This window comes from Setaria italica, chromosome II, assembly GCF_000263155.2.
Source record: "Setaria italica strain Yugu1 chromosome II, Setaria_italica_v2.0, whole genome shotgun sequence".
Lineage (NCBI taxonomy): Eukaryota > Viridiplantae > Streptophyta > Magnoliopsida > Poales > Poaceae > Setaria > Setaria italica.
The window spans coordinates 2,035,117-2,055,655 of NC_028451.1; the positions used below are offsets into that span (position 1 = coordinate 2,035,117).

The following is a 20,539-nucleotide window of genomic DNA, read 5'->3' on the forward strand; positions in this document are numbered from 1 at the left end:
TGTGACAGGTGTTAAACTTTAACAGGTGTTTCCCAAACACCCCCTAAAACAATCGATCTCGATCGGCCGGGGTCAGTCAGATAGAGCATGTTGGTTGCAGGCTGTTGGAGACGCATACAGATAGATGCATCCCTTTATCAAGAACCAGCGAGTGCTGTACTGACTTCCTGGGTTACTGCTAGCTGCTTCACCTGCAATAGTACCAGGGGTACTTGCTTGGTGACAGTAACACAGGAGCTAGTGCAGTGGCCTCCCTACAATGGACAAGCATGTTCCAACGTCCAACCCCCTGGATCCACAAGCATCGACGCAAATACTCTCTGCTAGCAAAAAAGTAAAACTTTCCCGTTCCATGATCAGGACTGGAAACTGTAAAAAAAGGATTCCTGTGATTGCTCCTGCACTGTTTGAAAGGCTAGTGTGTTCCCTAACAACTGACGGTTGAAACATACTGTAAAAAGACACGTCCGAAGCTGAAACCTCAAGATCGAGGATCTGCGTCGGTCTCACTGATGTGTCGTTCGCTGGTGAGTCGCCGTTCATCGTACGTCGAAGAGCAGACTGCTGTGACGGGGAGGCAAGCCACGCATATCCATCGAGGGGCAGACAGAAATGGAGAGCAGGGGTTAGAGGGGCCATCGCGTCGGAGCACCACAAATATGCTTGCTCGATTGACGGCGCTGTCCACAAGACCAAGTCTTTCAGCAACAACCATCGGTTTTCTTACTACTGTTTTTGTGTCGAGGATTTGATGGCTACTGTGGCGGATTATCTTTGTATTAGGTGCCATTTATGTGGGTTTGATTATTAGGTCATGGCGACGCAGGTTGGGTGTGCGCGCATGGTGTCACGATGGGACTGTATCGATCACTGCTCATGGACAGTGTGATAGCAATGGCATGATGGCAATCACGTCTCGAGATTTCAGTGAGCAAAGCCGGGAAATGATGCGTATACTAGGCACATTGGATGGGTCTAGGCCAAGGACGCGGCAGCAGAAATCCTCAGAAAGGGATCTGGAAGCCAGGACATGTAGCAGAGCAACGAGAGGTAGGCACGGCGGCGTCGACGGTCGTCGTTTGCCCGGCCGGTCTTCTTCGCCGATCACGTACGGTGCTCGCCTACTCGGTGGTCATGGTGGCGTCGCACCGCACGGCCAGGCAGTTTCCACGGTGATCCAGCTCGAGGGAAATCCGTCCTCGTTCCTTCGTGCGGAGGCCCACCGGCCACCGTGGCGCGGCAGGTCAGGTCTTCTCCGGCGGGTATCATCGGCCGCCGGCCGGCCTGGCCGGAGGAACCGGCACGCGACGTGATCCTTGAAGAGCCCGGAGCCGTTTGGGCCGTCAGCTGGTGACTGCTCGCTCGCTCGGTTGGTGGGCTGGCTGAAGGCCATGTTAGAAAGTTATTGGAGGCTTAGTACTTGGCCCAAACTCAAGGACACAGCCCAGAGTTGTTTGCCCACCGCCAATTCTCTCTCTCACGACGACGGATGGCCGAAGTCATTGTCGAAGTGACACGAAGCGGCCCAGGGAGGTTGAGCTGGGCCGGCCGGCCCTTGCATTCATGTGGAGGAAATTGGGCCGTGCAAGCGGTGTTCCTTAGTCCGGGTTAGTGGGCTGACAGAGCTCAACAATAAAAAAACACAGTAGGTCGACTGTTTTTAGGAGGCCTTTTTTTCATTGTTCTCTGTCTGTGTGGAGCAAAGAGACAGGAGGCTAGTTTATTATTATTTTTTTGTTAAACCGTGAAATCAAAAGATGTAGGTATCAAGTTTCAAAAAAAAAGATGTAGGTATCAAACAAATTCTTTGTCAATAAAACTTGAATCTCAATAACCAGCATCCCTGTCTTTATAACATAAAACTATGCAAGTGATGTAGCCTATATTTTAACCACTAGAGTCCAAAAACAAGAGCAAGGATTCAAGCAACGGACATGATTTCATACTAGTAATAAAATCAAACAAACACTAGCGTCATCTTCCTCCTGATAGGTCGGATATGGTGCCGGCGCTCACCATCGTTGACGAGCACGGCCATGACATGACATGCAACCCTTTCCTTTGCAGGAGAGCTAGCATGTTGAAGCTCAGGTCCGCGCGCGTCATCTCCGGGAGCAGCGTCTCCCCATCAAGATACTGCAAGACTTGCTGCATGCTGGGCCTTGCAGTGGCAGATGGGTGCGCGCACAACAATCCTATCTGAAGCACAAACCGTACCTCATCAGAGTTGTGCTCTCCTCGCAGCTTGGGATCCACAACCTCAAGGAGTGACCCATTGTGCCAGTGCTGGAGCACCCAGTCAACCAGCAAGAACTGGTTGCCTTGCTCGTCTTGCTTGATAGGTCTTTGCCCACATGTAACCTCGAGCATGAATGTGCCGAAGGCGAAAACATCGGTAAGAGGGGTCGCCTTGCCCGTCCGCACAAGCTCCGGAGCTAGGTACCCTGTGGTGCCAACCACACGAGTGGTCTGTGGGTTGGCGCCGTGTTCGTACAGCTTTGCGAGGCCGAAGTCGCCTAGTCGTCCATTCATTTCTTTGTCCAGAAGCACATTGCTAGTCTTGATGTCGCGGTGGATGACGACTTTCTCCCACCTCTCGTGGAGGAAGTGTAGGCCGGATGCGACACCTTTGATGATACGGAACCTTTGAGCCCAATCCAAGGTTGTTAGGCCATCTTCTTCACTGTACAGGTACTTGTCGAGGCTACCATTGGACATGTAGTCATACACCAGAATGAGTTCATCTTTTCGCCGGCAGTAGCCAAGTAACTGCACAAGGTTACGGTGCCTAATGCGGCCGATACTTACAATCTCCGCGATGAACTCTTTCATCCCTTGCTTCGACCCATGGGACACCTTCTTCACAGCAACCTCGACTCTGGACTTTTGAAGCTCTCCCCTGTATACCATGCCAAAGCCTCCTGCACCAAGCAAATGCTTGTCCTTAAACCCCTTTGTGGCATGGAACAGATCTTTGTACGCGAACCGATGTGGCCCGAACTCGCTCTCCCAATCTTCGCGCAGCTCAGTGTACCTCAGCCGCCTTCGCACAAGTAGAACCACGGCAATGCCCACGGTGAGGACTAGTGCCGCACTTGCAATAGGCAGGGTTATCTCCAAGACTTTTGAGCGAGGCTTGGAGCCCAACTGTGGAAGCTTCGGCAACTTGGCGATGTCGATCACTGGAGCAGGCTTGTTCATGCCAAAGCTCCAACCAAGAACATAGTGCCGTGAATTCCCCGGTCCGGTTGCCGACGAGAAGCCGATATACGACGGCTCTGCTAGCACGGTTGACAGGTTGTAGATGTAAGAGATCAATGGCCTCTTGGGCTTCACCATTGCAAGGGGAGCAATTGTAACATTGATCTGCGTCGCCTCTCCGTCGTAGTCCACCCAAACCTGCATCGCCTCACGGCTAATGAGGCTTAGATTTTGGAAGCTGCCATTGTTGTCGTGGTAGTACCCCGTCTCATTGGATTGCAATGAGGTGAGGGTGTTGATGTCGATGCCGACGTGGTTGGCGTTCATGTCTTTGAACTCGATGTTCTGCACGGTGTCGAGCTCGACGGCGAGCATGTGGTTGGTGTCTTTGCCGTCGTCCTTGGCGTTGGTGAGGCCCATGTACTGATCCGTCAGCGCGGTGGACAGGCTCTTGATGCCCGGCGCGACGACGAGGGCCAGGCCGTGGGTGCTGAAGTCGAGGTAGCCGGAGACGATGGCGAAGACGAAGGCCACCGAGAAGGAACGCACCGTGCCTTTCGGCGACCCGCGGAGGCGGAGGGGAGCCGGATGGAAGGCGTGGCCTTTCTGATGAGTCGAGCCGTTGGTGAGCTCGACGAGGCCGGCCGCCGTGACCGTGGCGGCGCCGTCGAGGGTGAGGTTCGCGCCGGCGAATCCGGTGTAGAGGAATTGATCGCCATCTGTAGCAGCGGAGGGTGCAAGAAGGCCAAGGAAAAGGAACAGCATGTGGAGTGGATGGCAGAGCATGTGTGGCGGCACCATTCATGCGAATGAACAGCTTCTCTCTGTAGCGTAGAATGCGCGCGCGAGAGGTTCGTTAGTTCGTAGGGAGCTGGAAGGAAAGAAAAATCCAAAGCACGCAGAATATGCTCAATTGACTACACAAATTTTTTCGAGCTCTGTTTAGAGGGAACATAGATGTCCAAACGGGCACCCGGCCCAGCCTAGCACGGGCCCATCTAGGCCCAGCCAACTTCGTGCCGGGCCTAGCCCGGCACTATGCCTCTACCATGCAGGGCCGTGCCAGCCCACGGGTTGCACCAACAGACCAGGCACGGGTCCATGGGTCCATTTCATGCCGAGCCAGCCCGTAAAGTACGGCCGACTTCGGGCTCCGCTTGCACGCCCCCTGCACGCCGCCGCTTGCCTGCTCTTGCATGCCGCCACCGTCGCCTCCACCGGGTACTCGCGCTGCTGCTCTGGCTTCCCGCGGTCGGCTTCCCACTTCGCCACCACTGCCGGGCCCCTCACCGCCGCTGCCGCTCCCTACACCGTCTTGCGGCGGGGGTGGCGGCACCTACGCGGCCGACGCTGATGAGCCGCTCGACTTCGAGGCCCACCACGCCGCCGAGAGCGCGGGGCTGTCCTTGTCCGCGGCGGCAACGAGGATGACCGGCGCGCAACGGGCATTGCGTGGTGCCGGGATGGCACCCGCGAGCCGGGCCGCGGCGCGGATGGGGAATTCGGTCCTTTCTGGTACGGAGGCCACCGCCGCTGGCAAGAGGTGAGCACGCGTGCCTGCCGCCGAACCTCCACCACCGCCGCCCACCTCTGCGAGACCGCCCCCCCCCCCCCCGCGCCCCCCCCCCCCCCGCGCCACCGCCGCCACGGAGAAGGGCATGGTGGCGTGCGGCGGGGGTAGGGGGCAACAAGGCCGCAGGGAGGGAAGGTGGAGATCAGAGAGGAAGGGGAGGATGGAGCCATGGAGGGGAGCTTGGGAGGCGGAGGGCCAGTAGGGAAGGGGAGCACGGCAGCCTGGTAGGGGAGCGAACAGGGTGTTTGTGTGGGTAGATGAGATGGTGTGGATAAGGTTGACGGGTTAACGGGCCATTTCGGGCTGGCATCCTAAAATCGTTCCGAGCCACGCCGCCCGTCGTGCTGGGTGGCAGCCCACGCCCGGCAACCGGGCCAGGCTAGCACGGGCCCGAAGAACTTCGTGCCGGACCGAGCTAGGTTCGGGAAAAAAACAGGCTCCGTGCTGGGCTAACGGGCTCCGGGCTGTATGGACATCTATCTCGTCAGTACTCAGTAGAGCATTTGCAAGAAAATTTTAAGGATGACATCGACTTAATAGTTGTTGCAAGAAAAGTTGTGGACGTTCGTTTTAAAGAAAAATTGGTGATGAGTCAGCAGTGTGGACTGTAGGACTGATGAGTGATGACCAGGCCGCCCGGCAGGCGCGTGTGCAGTAAGTTGGTGACGTGCCTGTTTGAACATCAGAAAGAACGTGGACGACCGGCCGGCCGCCGGCCGGAGAAAATGCAGGAAACGACCAATGGAGTCCACTAGAGCCAGTCAAGTCACCGATAGCTGATGGTAGCCTGATAAAGACACTATACAGCTGTGCGCTGAATATTAGAGCCACAAACCTTTCGATACCGGAGCTAAAGTTCCGTGTCACATCGGATATTCGGATGCTAATTAGGAGTACTAAACATAAGCTAATTATAAAACTAATTGCAGAACCCCTAGGCTAAATCGCGAGACGAATCTATTAAACCTAATTAATCCATCATTAGCGAATGTTTACTGTAGCACCATATTATCAAATTATGAACTAATTAGGTTTAATAGATTCGTCTCGCGATTTAGCCTAGGGGTTGTGAAATTGGTTTTGTAATTAGCCTATGTTTAATACTCCTAATTAGTGTCCAAACATTCGATGTGACAGGGGCTAAAATTTAGCCCGGGGATCAAACACCCCCTTTAGCTGTATCTGTATTTTTCCCGTCCCAATCATGTATATACAAAGTGTCGTATTGAATACCGATGGCGTTCTGGAATTTAGTTCCCTACTGCAACTGCAACTTGTTCAATTCCTTGTCTTGCTGACAGTGAGATCTCATGTTTACTCGTCCTACACCAGGAGGGGGTGCAATAAAATCCTAGTTTGCCATAAAGAAGTTCAAGATATCATATTTTGTAAAATCCTTAGTCAATTTTTTTTTCGTTTTCAGCAGTAGAGTTGTACCCAAAGAGTCTAAAAGCTGAGCTTTTTCATGTACCTCATTCACAATAAAAATGCTTGCACACAAAACAAGAAGCTATGCTAGTGTAACAGAAAAGGCAACATACGTCATAAAGTCCATGCACATCATCTTTCCTTCACAAGGCTGGAAATGCTCTGCATGCTCTCCACTGAAGAAGGATATGACAGGATGTAAGAGTCGAACCCTTCATTCTGCATCAATGTCAGCATTTGAAAGCTTAGATGTGCTGGAACAAGCTCTGGCACTGCCAATTCACCGTTTAGGTATTGCAGGACTTGCCGCATACTGGGCCTTGCTTCAGGGAAGGGATGAGAGCACAACAACCCTACTTTTAGTGCTATGCATGCCTCATCAACATTGTAGTCACCTTGGAGCTTAGCATCCACCGTATCAGTTAGCGATGTTCGGTTCCAATGCTCGACCACCCAATCGACCAGCATGAGTTGGTTGTCTTCTGAATCCTGCATGATGGGCTTTTGCCCACAAATGACCTCAAGAACGAATACGCCAAAGGCAAATATGTCGGTCGAAGTGGTCGCCTTACTGGTGCGGCCAAGCTCAGGGGCAAGGTATCCTATGGTGCCAACAACATGAGAGGTTTGTGGGTTTTCACTGTGGTCATACAACATAGCAAGTCCAAAATCTCCTAATCGACCATTCATACTACTGTCAAGTAACACATTGCTCGCCTTGATGTCCCGGTGGACGACAACCTTCTCCCATTCCTCATGGAGGTAGATCAAGCCTGATGCGATGCCTTTGATGATACCAAGCCTCTGAATCCAGTTTAGAGTAGCCTTTTCCCCTTGGCAATACAAAAACTTGTCCAGGCTCCCATTCGACATGTACTCATATACAAGAAGCAATTCACCTTTTCGACGGCAATAGCCGAGTAACTGAACAAGGTTAGGATGCTGCATGCGCCCAATGCTAACAATCTCAGCAACAAATTCCTTCATGCCCTGCTTCGAGTTGTGTGACACCCTCTTCACGGCGATCTCGCATTTAGACACCGAAAGAACTCCCTTGTATACTTTTCCAAACCCTCCTACCCCCAATAGATTCTTGTTCTTGAACCCTTCCGTGGCACGGAATAAATCCTTGTACGAGAACCGATGCGGTCCGAAATCGACTTCCCAATCTTCCCTCAGTTCAGTGTACCTTAGCTGCCTTCGCCTAAGTAGAACAAGAACCGTGCCCACAAAAAGGACCACTGCTGCAGTGACTATTGGTAGGATGATTTCCATGACCTTGGATCTTGGCTTTGGGAACTCACGAGGTAGCTTTGGCAGCTTGGCGATGTCGATGTCCGGTGCAGGCCCATCCATAGCAAAGCTCCATCCAAGAACATAGTGTCTTGAGTTGACTAATCCTGTCGAAGACGAGAAGCCGATGTATGCCATGTCCGGGATCACCGTTGAGAGGTCGTGTGTTGCCGAGAGCAGAGGCCGGGCAGGTTTGCCCATCTTGAGGGGAGCCAGGGTCACGTTGATCTTCTTGGTCTCGCTGTTGTAATCTACCCACGCTTGCATCGCCTCGTGGCTGATTAGCGTCAGGCTGTGGAATTCGCCGTCGCCGTCGCCGTAGTAGCCGGCGTTGGTAGAGTTCGCCGAGATGAGGCTGTTGATGTCGATCCCGACGTGGTTGTCGCTGATGTCCCCGAACTCGTTGTTCTGCATGGTGTCGAGCTCGACGGCGAAGACGCGGTTGGTCGCGTTGCCGTTGTTGGTGCCGTTGAGGAGGCCGAGGTACTGCGCCGCCATGGCGCCGGAGAAGATGTCCTTGCTCGCCGCGACGAAGAAGGCGATGCCGTTGGCGCTCACGTCGGGGTAGGCGGAGAGAATGCCAAACACGAAGGAGGTGGAGAAGGACCTCGTCGTCGCGCCACCGTTGGACGCGTCGCGGAAGCGCAGCGGCGTGGGGTAGATGGCATGGCCTTTGAGCCGGAGTGTGCCGTTGGTGAGCTCGAGGAGGCCACTCGCCGTGACGGTGGCTGCGCCGTCGAGGATGAGGTTGCTGCCGGCGAAGCCGGAATACATGAGCTGGTGATCGTCACCGGCGGTGAGGGCTACAAGGTTGAGGCCCACGAGTAGGAAGCATACAAAAGGTAGCAGCTTCTTTTTGGGCATGGTCGTGGATTGAGTGAGGCTAAAGACAATTCTGCACAGCGAGGCAAAGTTATGGCATTGTATCGGAGTAGTGCCTGCCTTTTCTATTCTTAATCCGAACTTATTCAAGTAGAAACTGCATCAGGAGCCCCACGTCGACCCTATCGGGCGGCACGGGCGGAGCCTGACCCCAGCGCCACCAACCCCCTCCCCCGTCCTCCTCAACCTCGCCGCCGCCGGAGTACCCTATCGGAAGGCCGTGCAGGCACCAGGAAGGCGGCGGCGAGGCATCTTCTCCATCTCTTCCATCTACAACTGGAAGCAGCAGCTCGGTGGCGCGACCATGGCGGCGGCAGCAGCAGCCCGAGGAGGCAGATCCGGTGCCAAGGTGGCCGGATCCGATGCTCCCAAAGTCGGATATGCGCGTCCCTTCGATGGGCGACGTGCGACGGCCATGGAGCCGGTGTGGTGATGGGCGGCACGGTGGACAACGAGCGCGATGAAGGCGGTGGCGGTGCGCTTCTCTCCACCCGAGATGCGCCCCATCCCATGGCAGCGGCGGCAGCCGGCGATGGCGCCGTAGATCCGGCTCTACCTCGGCTGCCTCCAGCGTCTCCGCGAGCGGATCTATCTGCCTGTGGTCATTGGTGTTCTGGAGGGCGGCGGTGGGCTATCGGTGTCGGGGGTGGTGGTGTCGGTCGGATTTGGGCGCCCTTCTCCGAGCGGTTCTATGACCTATGGTGGACCTCGTGCTTGGGCTCGTCGTCTCCGCCCTAGCGGCCGGGTCCTCGCTGGAGGCCGGCGCTCCTCTCGCCCTAGCTTCCTGTCGGTGAGTGGGGGGCAACGGTTGACAACCTTTGCATCTTCGGTGCCTTCTGGTGGTGTTCAGCTCCACTATGCACGGCAGTCCAGCAGGTTTGTCCACAAGAACACCGTAGATTTCTTGTTGGGGGTGATGATGTGGTCGTGCAGGAGCTACGGGCGAAAGCTTTACCCGATTGGTGTCGGTGTCACCAACGACAACGTCGATTGGGTGTCATTTCCCTCCGTTGAGGCGTTTGCTGTGATGCTCTCTGCAATATCAATGGTCTTCTAGGTGAAAACCTTAATCCGGCTTGCTGGATGGGTGACAATGGCGTCTTCGACGTCGTGTCCTTCTTGGTGGTGTCGCCTTGGAAGTCCTTTGGCCTGACTTTCATTACCTAAGATGGAGTCTATTGTGCGAGCGATAGAAGACAAGTATTCCAAGTCTAGCATCAAGTTTCTAAGCAACAAAAGATGTGATGGCTTGATGACGAATGAAGACAAGGCAAGGACGAAGCAGGGATGAACAAGAAGAATGAAGCTTAGTCTTCTAATTATTTTCTTTATCTTAGAGTTTTCTTTCTTGTGTTTTAAGCTCCTCAATGTTGAGGACTAGAGTCTAAGAACTCTTTGTAATCTTTGGTTGTATATGTCCACCATGTGGATATAGTAGGCCGAATTTTATCCTTAATCTAAAAAAAAGTATCGGAGTAGTGCCTTTCTACTTCACACTCTCTGCGTGAGTTGAACATAATCATACAGAAATATAAGAGAGAGAAAAGTAGTTGAAATATGTCGAAGAATACCTAGAAAACAATACTGCCTTGTCTCCTAGAAAAAGTCATTCTATTTTTTTATAAGTCAAACCATCTTAACTTTGACCAATTTTAATTTATAGAGAAGAGCATCAACATTTATGGCACCAAATTGGTATACTATGGAAAAATATTTCATGAATATAAAAATACATATTTGGTATCATTATTATTGATATTTTTTTGTATAAACTTGATAAAAATTAGATGAGTTGACTTAAAACAAAACTAGAACGACTTTATTTTTGGCATGGAGGGAGTAAGGGGAACAAGACAACAACACAAGTTTTCTTAGCCATTAACTTGTAGTCCTTCGATTCAGAATATGTAATTTTAGGATTTATATCGGTCAATTTGCTTTATCTTTAACAATTGATATATAGAAAAAAACATAGATTAGGCAACATAATATAGTTGTTTCTAGATCACTGTGAAAAAACTTTCAAAATGTTTCACGAACTTTTTTGAAATGTCATATTTACCTTGAGTCCATCGATCAAATTCTCACATCAGACCATGTCGATGTCCTAAATAACATGTATTTTGAACCGAAGGAAGCAGTTAGCAAAATAATACGACCTCCATACCGTTGAATTTTCACTTGGATAAAAGATATTTATTTAATTAATTAGTTTGGTAAAGTAAAATGAGTATCATTAGAAGTAACACCAAAACTACGTTAAGCTTGACATGTGTATTTATCTATTGACAAAAAGAAATTGTAAAAAAGATGAAAAAGTCAAATGAATGAAAAAAATCCATTGAGTTATATGTTTAAGAACAGAGGTAGTACAAAGGATAAATTTTAAAGTTTATTTTTGATACCGTGCAGTGTTAAAGCACGCATGGCGTCTTGTCAACAGGAGTCATATTTAGTCTAGCCTTTGCCTTATGTCAGGTGTACAACTTTCCCTTGCAATTAATATTCAACAATTGTAGAATAAATAATATTTAATTATAACTAATATTCAACAACAGTAGAAGATATACTCCCTCCATTTTTATTTATATAAGGCATGGTATAATTTGGCATGGTCTTCCGAATTACACTTTGACCATCATTTATCTTATCTTATATTGTTTATGGTTATAAACTTATGAACCATATAAAGTTTACATTATAAAAATAAAAAATTGATAGTTAAATTATTGGTCAAAGATTGTAAAGTTTGAATGTGCGCCTTACAAATAAAAATGGAGGGAGTAATATTTATGGGACACACGTTTCTTTTTTCTTTTTCTTTTTGCGAATCACACAGTATAGACACAGACGCTCACATACACGCACACACACTCGCCTCTACGAACACACGCACGCAACCATACCCCTATGAGCACCTCCGAAAGACTAAGCTAGTAAATCCTCGAGATTGACGAAGTCACCACTAGCGCCTCGCTGTCGACGAGCATATCGCCTACCACTGAAAAGCGCCAGTTAAATCATGGAATAAATTGAAAAAAGCGAACACTAGTGCCGAGTCGAGGACTCCAATCCGGATGGACAGGTTCCATCACAAGGAACTTTACAGCTGAGCTACGCTCAATTCGCCAGGTGACATACGTTTCGATGGATATGTGGATTGGATTCAACATGTCAGAAACCAAAACACGGTTCAAAGATGATTCTACATGTCAGAAATGTCCAATATAGTTTCTTTTGCAGCAACTCAAATCTAAGAATATAGGAAAAATTATAGCATAGCCCGGAGTGCAACTTCATAAGGATTGTGGAGTTTGTAAAATACGCTACTCTTCTCATAGCCCAACAAATAGAAGAAAAAAAGCCTCGTAATATATTCTTTAGTCATTTTCATTGATTTAGTAATGAAGGCCCCTTGCCGTCTTTGACTGGGCATGGCGAACGCCTGCGTGAACAGTTCAGACATTGTCTGGTTGACAAATTTCGTTGCAGTCCCGATCTGCAAGAACAATTTAATAGATGTGGATACTCACTCGTCAATTCAGTAAGATGTCGTGCTCATCAATTTACATTAAACTTTGCTGTCCTTTTTCCATCTAGACGAAGGAGCCTGGAAATTCCGTGCTCATTCGTGTTACGTGCAATTGGTGTCAAACTGCCTATCCCATGTCTGCCTTTTATATGCTACGGCAGATCTGATCCTTATCTCGAGAGGTACAGATAATCGAGATTGAGATGCCATTTGATTACAATCAATCAACACATATAGTGTATGAAGAACAGCTCGTTCAAAATTGATGCTCTGATGAAGAAGATAGCTGAGGTGACTAACATGATGCAAGCACAAGCTATGTAAAACCTTTATATATTTCGATGATCCGCTTTGGGTCGTAAAGGCCAGAGACAATTCATTTTTTCTAAAAAAATATCAAACATTTATTCGTCTGCCCAGGAGCATCTTGCAATTGATTAGAGAAAAAAAGATGTTTATACTTGAATACAGAGTAAACACTCAATTTAATTTGCTGACAGAGTGGCACTGGCTACACCTGCAGTGCATTCCATTTATTTAAGAGCAATGACCAAATGTATGTGGAACCCATTTCCTTGCTGTCTGTCTGCCAGTAGGAAAATACACATGGCATGGGGAAAAAAAGCCAAAAAAAAAAGAGCTTCAACACCGCGGAGAAGATTAGTACGTACCATCAGAGATCACAAGCCATGCATTTTCCATTTATACATGCAACAAGTACTCCTTGAGGGCACTGCGTAACAGAAGTACACGAGGTCCCCAACGGTTGGGTGCAGAAGAGGAGCCGTCGCATTCCTAGCTTGGACACCAAAATGTGGGAGCTGTGCGGCTTGTGTGTGAGGGCCATGGCCGATGGAGCTGTCATCAGCTGCAGAACCACCATTAGCATGACCACTGTCACGGCACCGACTGCCTGCTTCTTGGCACTCTCCATGCTCTCCTTTCTTTCTTTTTTTTGAAGTAGGGAGAACTTATATTAATTTAGCTGCAGATCAGAACAGCATGTGGCTTTGCCTTTAGTAGAAAGTGAGAGGTGATTAGCCATACCTGGGTTCAAAGAGTCTAGATAGTTTTCCAAAAAATTCACCGAGGCTGAGATCGGACAATCTCCTTTTCTGAATATTGCATCATTCCTATGTGCCAGACCCTCCAGAAGAGTAGCTTCAATTTTACTCTGAGGTCTTTACTGACTCTATTGAGGAGAACAAGGATCCAATTAGGTCCCGTGTAACGAAAGTATGCTTCGCCCGGGAGGGTCCAGGTGTGCCGTAGGGTTCGGTCTCCTTTCTATGTATGAGGATTTCTTGCTTGGTCTCTTTCGTTCAATTTGCCTATCCCATGTTGCCCATTTATATGGTATTAGTAGGGTTGGTGTATGATGTGGGGTTGGGGGTGGGGTGTTGAAATCTGGTACTCTGACATTTTCAACTTATACGCTACTACAAAATATACTGGCTGATGACAGTTCTGGCTCATCAGCACAAATTATGCACCACTATATAATGGGATCTTACTTTAGTTTTCCGGGATATTAAATACTCATAATCATAAAATAATTATTTGAAACAACACTAGTTTAAGACAGACGGAGCTAAATGTCAAAGATGCTGCATTATTGCTGCACCAGCACTGGGCTTGTGGGTTCGTCATCGCTCGTCGCTAGCGCGGTCATCATTTTGGGCTCATCCTCACTTGTGACAAATATGTGCTCTTGGCTTCTTGCATGGCAGCACGCTGCAGCCTCATCCTCGTTGGATTGCAGCTGTTGAGCTCTATGCCTCAAATCTGATAATGTCAAACTCAAATCAAATAAAAAAAAGGGAGTTTGACCATATGAGATTACCTAAAGCTCCTTCCTTTGATTGCTAACGATTTGAATAGTTCACTTATTCATCATGTTGGTACTTTGGCGGTATGTGATGACCTGTCCTTACTGGCAGGCCAAGAGACAATTGTGTGAACTACTGAAGCTTTCATTTGATTCTCTAGCTGAGAAGATATGACTTGGCCTGGGCAAACTGACCTCGAATTTTTAAGTCATTTACAAAATTCTGGTCGGGCACTACTAGACAATTGATTCTTAGTGGTGAGGCTTTTCTTTTTTGAGGCGGACGAAACTAAAGACACAGATGGATAAAGTAGCAGCCGGTCCGATCCTGAAAATGCAGTTACATGGTTGGACCGGGGCCACCTCTGAAAATCAGCTCCATTTCTAGAGACCGGAATGTAGGGGCTTGCTTCCGGAAATTTTGTACATAAAATTATATATAGAAGTTATAATTTTCTAAAATAAAAAGTTGTGGAAAATATTTTTTTCTAAAAAGGAAAGTTCGGGCTTGTTGGAGATAAAACCCTAGGAAGCTTCCTGCCGACACGCGCTCGCCAACTATAGAAATCCCCGCTGGATATTGGCACTACTGAAAAGCCCAATGGCAGGCAGGGCATTGCCTCGTAAGCCCATTCTGTTCCATGCTCGGCCCAGAAAGCTCCCGCCAGAGCATTAATACAGTCCGTGACCACAGCAGCATCTGTTCTATGTAGTAATAACGCAAGTGAACCATCGCCAAGCGCACCAATCTTTCTTTGCATTTTCCTTCTGCACAGCTCGAAGCTATGTCGTCATCCTCGTCCATGCTTCAAAATTGCAAGAGACTGCTTAGCATCAGCCTGTGTGTAATAATCATCGCCGTCGGCGTCAAGGTCGACGCGTCCGGCGCCGCCGCCGACCAGTTCGTCTACTCCGGCTTCGCGGGCGCCAACGTCACCCTCGACGGCGCGGCCGTGGTCACGCCATCAGGCCTGCTCGAGCTCACCAACGGCACGCTCCGGCAGAAGGCGCACGCCATCCACCCTGCGCCCCTCCGCTTCCGGAACGGCACGCCGGAGACGGCGCGGTCCTTCTCGGCGTCCTTCGTGTTCGGCATCCTCTGCCCGGACACTGACGCCTGCGGCCACGGCATCGTCCTCTTCGTCGCCCCGGGGAGCTACGACCTGTCCGCCGCGTTCCCGAGCCAGTACATCGGCCTCGTCAACGGCACGACCAACGGCGATGCCGGCGACCACCTCTTCGGCGTCGAGCTCGACACCGACCAGAACAACGAGTTCCGGGACATCGACGGCAACCACGTCGGCGTCGACGTCAACAGCCTCGAGTCCGTGTCCTCGGCCACCGCCGGCTACTACGATGATCGCGGCGGCGGCGGTGCCTTCCGCAACCTGACCTTGGCTAGCGGCGAGGCGATGCGGGTGTGGGTGGACTACGACGGCGAGGAGAAGCGGATCGACGTGACCATGGCTCCCCTGAGAATGGCCAAACCGAGCAAGCCGCTGATCTCCACCGCCTACGACCTGTCCTCGGTGCTCACAGATGTGGCTCGCGTGGGCTTCTCCTCGGCGACAGGCTCCTTCAACTCACGGCACTATGTTCTTGGTTGGAGCTTCGCCATGGACGGACCTGCTCCGGCCATTGACATCTCCAAGTTGCCAAAGCTGCCTCGCTTTGGTCCCAAGCACCGAGCCAGATTGGCCGAGATCGTACCGCCGGTAGCCACCGCAGGGCTCATCTTGTCCGTGGGTGCCATTGTGGTTCTGCTGGTGCGGAGACGGTTGCGGTACAGTGAGGTCCAGGAAGATTGGGAGGTTGAGTTTGGGCCACATCGGTTCTCGTACAAGGATTTGTTCAATGCAACCGAAGGATTCAAGAACAAGAACCTACTCGGTGTCGGAGGGTTTGGGAGGGTGTACAAGGGTGTGCTTCCAGGGTCAAAAATGGAGATCGCCGTCAAGAAAGTGTCGCACGACTCAAAGCAGGGCATGAAGGAATTCATAGCAGAGGTTGTCAGCATTGGCCGCTTGCAGCACCGTAACCTTGTGCAGTTGCTTGGTTACTGCAGGCGAAAGGGTGAACTTCTCTTGGTCTACGAGTACATGTCGAATGGGAGCCTTGATAAGCACTTGTATGGTGGTAGTGACAAGCCAATTCTAGATTGGGACCAGAGGTTCAAGATCATCAAAGGAATCGCTGCCGGGTTACTCTATCTCCACGAGGAGTGGGAGAAAGTAATCATCCACCGTGATATCAAGGCAAGCAATGTGTTGCTTGACAATGACGTGGATGGTCGACTTGGTGACTTCGGCCTCGCGAGGTTGTATGATCACGGTGCCAACCCACATACCACTCATGTGGTTGGAACCATAGGGTACCTAGCTCCTGAGCTTGGGCGCACAAGTAAAGCAACCCCTCTGACCGATGTGTTCGCCTTCGGCATATTCGTTCTTGAAGTCACTTGTGGACAAAGGCCCATCAAGCAAAATTCAAACGGTGACCAACTCTTGCTGATGGATTGGGTTGCTGACCATTGGCACAAAGGATCACTGACCGATACCGTGGATGCTAGGCTCCATGGAAGCTACAACGTTGGTGAGGCATCCCTAGCGCTCAAGATAGGATTGCTATGCTCACACCCCCTTTCCGGTGCGAGGCCTAGCATGCGCCAAGTCATCAAGTACCTCAACGGAGATATGCCACTACCGGAGCTGAATCCGACACTTCAAAGCTTTGAATCTCTTGCGCTGATGCAAAACGAAGGGTTTGACTCGTACATCATGTCTTACCCCTCATCGATGGCAACCATGACCACCATGTCGAACCTTTCAGGCAAAGTTACCACGACGTGAATTTCCTTCCATTTCCATGTCCTTTTTTTTTCTTTAGAGCAGGCTACTCTTCAGTGTAAGTACACTGAATTCCATGATTAATCCCTTGAAAGAAAAATTGCAAGTAGACATTCGAAGGTAGCTTGTGTTTAACTTTTGTTACAGAAACATCTCTTTGTTTAACTTGCTTTTGCATGTGTGAAAACAGTATGTTCAGAATATTAAAGTACTGGGACATGTTTTTTTCTGCATGAAAACGAAAAAGGCGAACATCGTAGTTATTTCCGTGAACGTGATTAGGTGAAAATGACAGCCTGTGTTATCCTGCCCACACGGACAACCTAAATTGAACACGGCATTTCAGTCTTCTACATGCATGATTTCGAATCAAAGGATTGATCAGCAAAAATCCAAGATGAGAGACCAGATCCAAAGACTACTAGATAAGACCTGCACTAGGGATTGTGCTGTCTGAATATTTCATATGGAAATCCAGAATTTCTGACATTTTCTCACAAACGTTAGAGATACGCTTGTTCTCGTCTCGCCTGTTCACATGAATCACACACTGGGCTCGTAGACTTGGAAGTCAAAAACAACTCTTATACCACGAACAACGACGGCTTACAACAATTGCTGATGGTGTGCTAGCCTGCTAGGAAATTTTATTTCCAGATATATCGTTTTCACTGATCAATGACTGAGTAGACAGTGCACCGCAAATGTACACAACAAAGAAATTTCATCGCTTCTCTGACTGCTAGAAAGAAGTACGCGTTCAGACTTCAGACAACGATGCATTTGGAACTGCACAAACACGCAACGTAACTGCATAGTTCAGTCACTGTTCACACACAAAGCATTCCAATGAGACGAAGCTAGCTACAGCGTGAGATCATCATCATTTCTCCAGATTAACACAGGTCATGGCTCAAGTAGAGATCATACCCTTCCTTCTAACCATCCTTCTCCACTCCCTGAATCCTGCTACGGCTGTCAGTGCTACTGCTACCACCGGCCAGGACCAGTTCGTCTTCTCTGGCTTCGCCGGCGCCAACCTCACCCTCGACGGCACGGCCACCGTCACGGCGGACGGCCTCCTCGAGCTCACCAACGGCACGGTCCAGCTCACGGGCCACGCCTTCCACCGCGCCCCCGTGAGCTTCCGCACATCTCCCGGCGGCGCGGTGCGGTCCTTCTCGGCGTCCTTCGCGTTCGCCATCCTCACCACCTACCCGGGGCTCAGCTGCCACGGCATCGCCTTCGCCGTCGCTCCCAGCACGGACTTCTCCTCCGCGCTGGCCGCGCAGTACATGGGCCTCGCCAACATCGACGACAACGGCAACGCGACGAACCGCTTCTTCGCCGCCGAGATCGACACCATGGAGAACGTGGAGTTCCAGGACATCAACAACAACCACGTCGGCGTCGACATCAACGGCCTCCGCTCCGTCGAGGCGCACACCGCGGGGTACTACGACGACACCAACGGGAGCTTCCATGGCATGAACCTGATCAGCGGCGAGGTGATGCAGGCGTGGGTGGATTACGACGGGGAGGCCGCGAGGATCAACGTCACCATCGCTCCCATTGCCGTGACCAAACCAGTAAGGCCACTCGTCTCTGCAAGGTACAACCTCTCCAATGTGCTCAGGGAGCCGTCATACATTGGCTTCTCATCCGCGACCGGCCCGATAAACTCTCACCACTACATTCTTGGCTGGAGCTTCGCCATGGACGGATTTGCTCCGGCGATCGACATCGCCAAGCTGCCAAAGCTACCTCGCCTCGGCCCGAAGCCTCGATCCAAGGTCTTGGAAATCTTGGTGCCGATTGCCACGGCAGCTTTCATTGTCACCCTAGGCACTCTTGTAGTTGTAGTCGTTAGAAGAAGAATGAGGTATGCCGAGCTCCGGGAGGATTGGGAGGTCGATTTTGGGCCTCACCGGTTCTCGTATAAGGATTTGTTCCATGCTACCGATGGGTTCGAGGACAAGCATCTTCTCGGGAAAGGAGGGTTTGGAAGGGTGTATAGAGGACTCCTTCCGAAATCTAAAGTGGAGGTCGCCGTGAAGAGGGTGTCACATGAGTCGAGGCAGGGAATGAAGGAGTTTGTTGCCGAGGTTGCTAGTATTGGCCGCATCCGACACCGTAACCTTGTGCAGTTACTTGGCTATTGTCGGAGGAAAGGTGAACTCCTTTTGGTGTATGACTACATGTCTAATGGCAGCCTAGACAAATACCTGCATTACGAAGTGGAGAGACCAACGTTGGATTGGGCTCAGAGGTTTCAAATCATCAAAGGAGTTGCATCTGGTTTGTTATACCTTCATGAGAAGTGGGATAAAGTTGTCGTTCACCGGGATATCAAGGCCAGCAATGTGCTCCTCGACAAAGAAATGAATGGGCGGCTTGGTGACTTTGGCCTTGCAAGGTTATATGACCATGGCACCGATCCCCAAACCACTCATATGGTTGGCACCATGGGTTACTTAGCTCCAGAGCTACTGCGCACAGGCAAGGCATCACCTCTCACTGATGTTTTTGCTTTTGGCACATTCCTCCTTGAGGTAACATGTGGGCAAAGGCCAATCAAGGAAGACGCACAAGGCGATCAACTGTTGTTGGTCGATTGGGTACTCGATCATTGGCACAACGGGACTCTCCTTGAGACAGTGGATACAAGGCTGCAAGGCAACTATAACACTGATGAAGCATACCTTGTGCTAAAGCTTGGACTGCTCTGCTCACACCCATCTGCAAGCTCAAGGCCAAACATGCAAAATGTCTTGGATTACCTTGATGGACATGCACCGGTTCCAGAATTGGCATCAACACAACTGAGCTTCAACATACTAGCCCTTTTGCAAAACAAGGGATTGGATCCATATATTGTGTCATGCCCTCCATCATCAATGATGAGCTTCGGAACTATATCTGATCTATCAGGAGGGAGATGATACTCACTTGAATGTTTTTCCCTTTTTATGAAGGAACAACAGGGTTGCTCCTATTGATTACAGTAGATAAAAATATACTAATGGTAGATATAGGATTTACATTGGAGGCAGGAAGGAATAGTGTCTATTTAGCCAATTACAGTTATCTTGAAGATATTTTCCTTTTGCCCTATGGATAGCCATGGAAAATTAAATATATTCTAACTTGCATAGGGCAAGATCCTACTCCATTGTAATATTAGAACATAAGGAAGAATATAGTGAAGTACAAGATAGGCAAAAGGGAGTACTATGATAGTGACATGTGTGGAGGATTTGGCCTCAACAAGGGGAAAATGTTGATTCAAGTATGATTGGTTTTCACTTCACAGCAATATGAGATGTTGATATCAAATGGAGAACAAAGTAAAATACAACTTGATAGAGGCAGGAGCATACAACTCAAAGAAAGTCATTGTCTCCACCAGAATAATTTACTATACAATTTTTGAACCTGTTACTAGTAACTTTGAAGCAGCCGATTGGTCACCTGCCCCTGGAAATCCATTTGCAGGGGTGGGTCATGGCATTGGTCGCCCCGCTAATGCTATTTCTAGGGGTGATCATGCCATCACCCACCCCTTCAAATGGATTTTCAGAGGTGGGTAGTGGCATGACCCGTCCCTAGAAATAGCATTAGCAGGAGCGGCATCTGCTCCTACAAACAGCTATTTCTAGCTGCGAAAAGCAGGGGCAGGCCGCTCACCCGCCCCCTGCAAATGCCGTTTAAACCGGTCCTACAAACCGTTTTTTTACAGTGATCAATAGTGCATCTAAATGACTCTAATGAAAAAGTTATAGCTACAAAGTTGCATATCAAGGGATATGGTTATGTATATAGTTTTTCTCCACGCCACTCCAAATGAATGTATCAATTTTAGAAACCAACCAGCAAATTAATCTGTTAGTAAACATGGACGGATCGGAGCAGCACTACAATTATATTAGTTTGTGACTAACCGCCACTGATGTGTT

At 49.7% G+C, this 20,539-nt stretch overlaps 2 protein-coding genes and 1 long non-coding RNA gene across 3 annotated transcripts; 1 reads left to right on the forward strand and 2 right to left on the reverse strand.

Annotated features, from left to right (window-relative positions):
• Positions 1-1,788: 1,788 nt before the first annotated feature.
• On the reverse strand, positions 1,789-8,608 carry LOC101775194. Its single transcript, XM_014804749.2, has 2 exons — positions 6,391-8,608; positions 1,789-3,989 (listed from the first exon to the last, which is right to left on the reverse strand). The coding sequence occupies exons 1-2, from the start codon at positions 8,357-8,359 to the stop codon at positions 1,975-1,977; spliced, it is 3,984 nt and encodes a 1,327-aa protein (XP_014660235.1). The 5' UTR covers positions 8,360-8,608; the 3' UTR covers positions 1,789-1,974.
• A 3,734-nt stretch (positions 8,609-12,342) lies between these two features.
• On the reverse strand, positions 12,343-13,217 carry LOC111256444. The gene is made up of 2 exons (XR_002676541.1): positions 12,957-13,217; positions 12,343-12,857 (listed from the first exon to the last, which is right to left on the reverse strand). It is a non-coding gene; the product is annotated as an uncharacterized LOC111256444 (long non-coding RNA).
• A 1,081-nt stretch (positions 13,218-14,298) lies between these two features.
• Positions 14,299-19,845, forward strand: LOC101775595. Its single transcript, XM_014804750.2, has 3 exons — positions 14,299-16,507; positions 17,402-17,405; positions 17,507-19,845. The coding sequence occupies exons 1-3, from the start codon at positions 14,523-14,525 to the stop codon at positions 19,523-19,525; spliced, it is 4,008 nt and encodes a 1,335-aa protein (XP_014660236.1). The 5' UTR covers positions 14,299-14,522; the 3' UTR covers positions 19,526-19,845.
• Positions 19,846-20,539: the final 694 nt, after the last annotated feature.

Bases quoted from the DNA above. Each gene is read 5' to 3' on its own strand.
- LOC101775194 (XM_014804749.2), bottom strand. From the start codon at position 8,359: ATGCCCAAAAAGAAGCTGCTACCTTTTGTATGCTTCCTACTCGTGGGC. The intron at 3,990-6,390 runs ATCCTTCTTCAG...TGGTGCCGCCAC, and splicing joins CGACTCTTACATCCTGTCAT to ACATGCTCTGCCATCCACTC.
- LOC101775595 (XM_014804750.2), top strand. From the start codon at position 14,523: ATGTCGTCATCCTCGTCCATGCTTCAAAATTGCAAGAGACTGCTTAGC.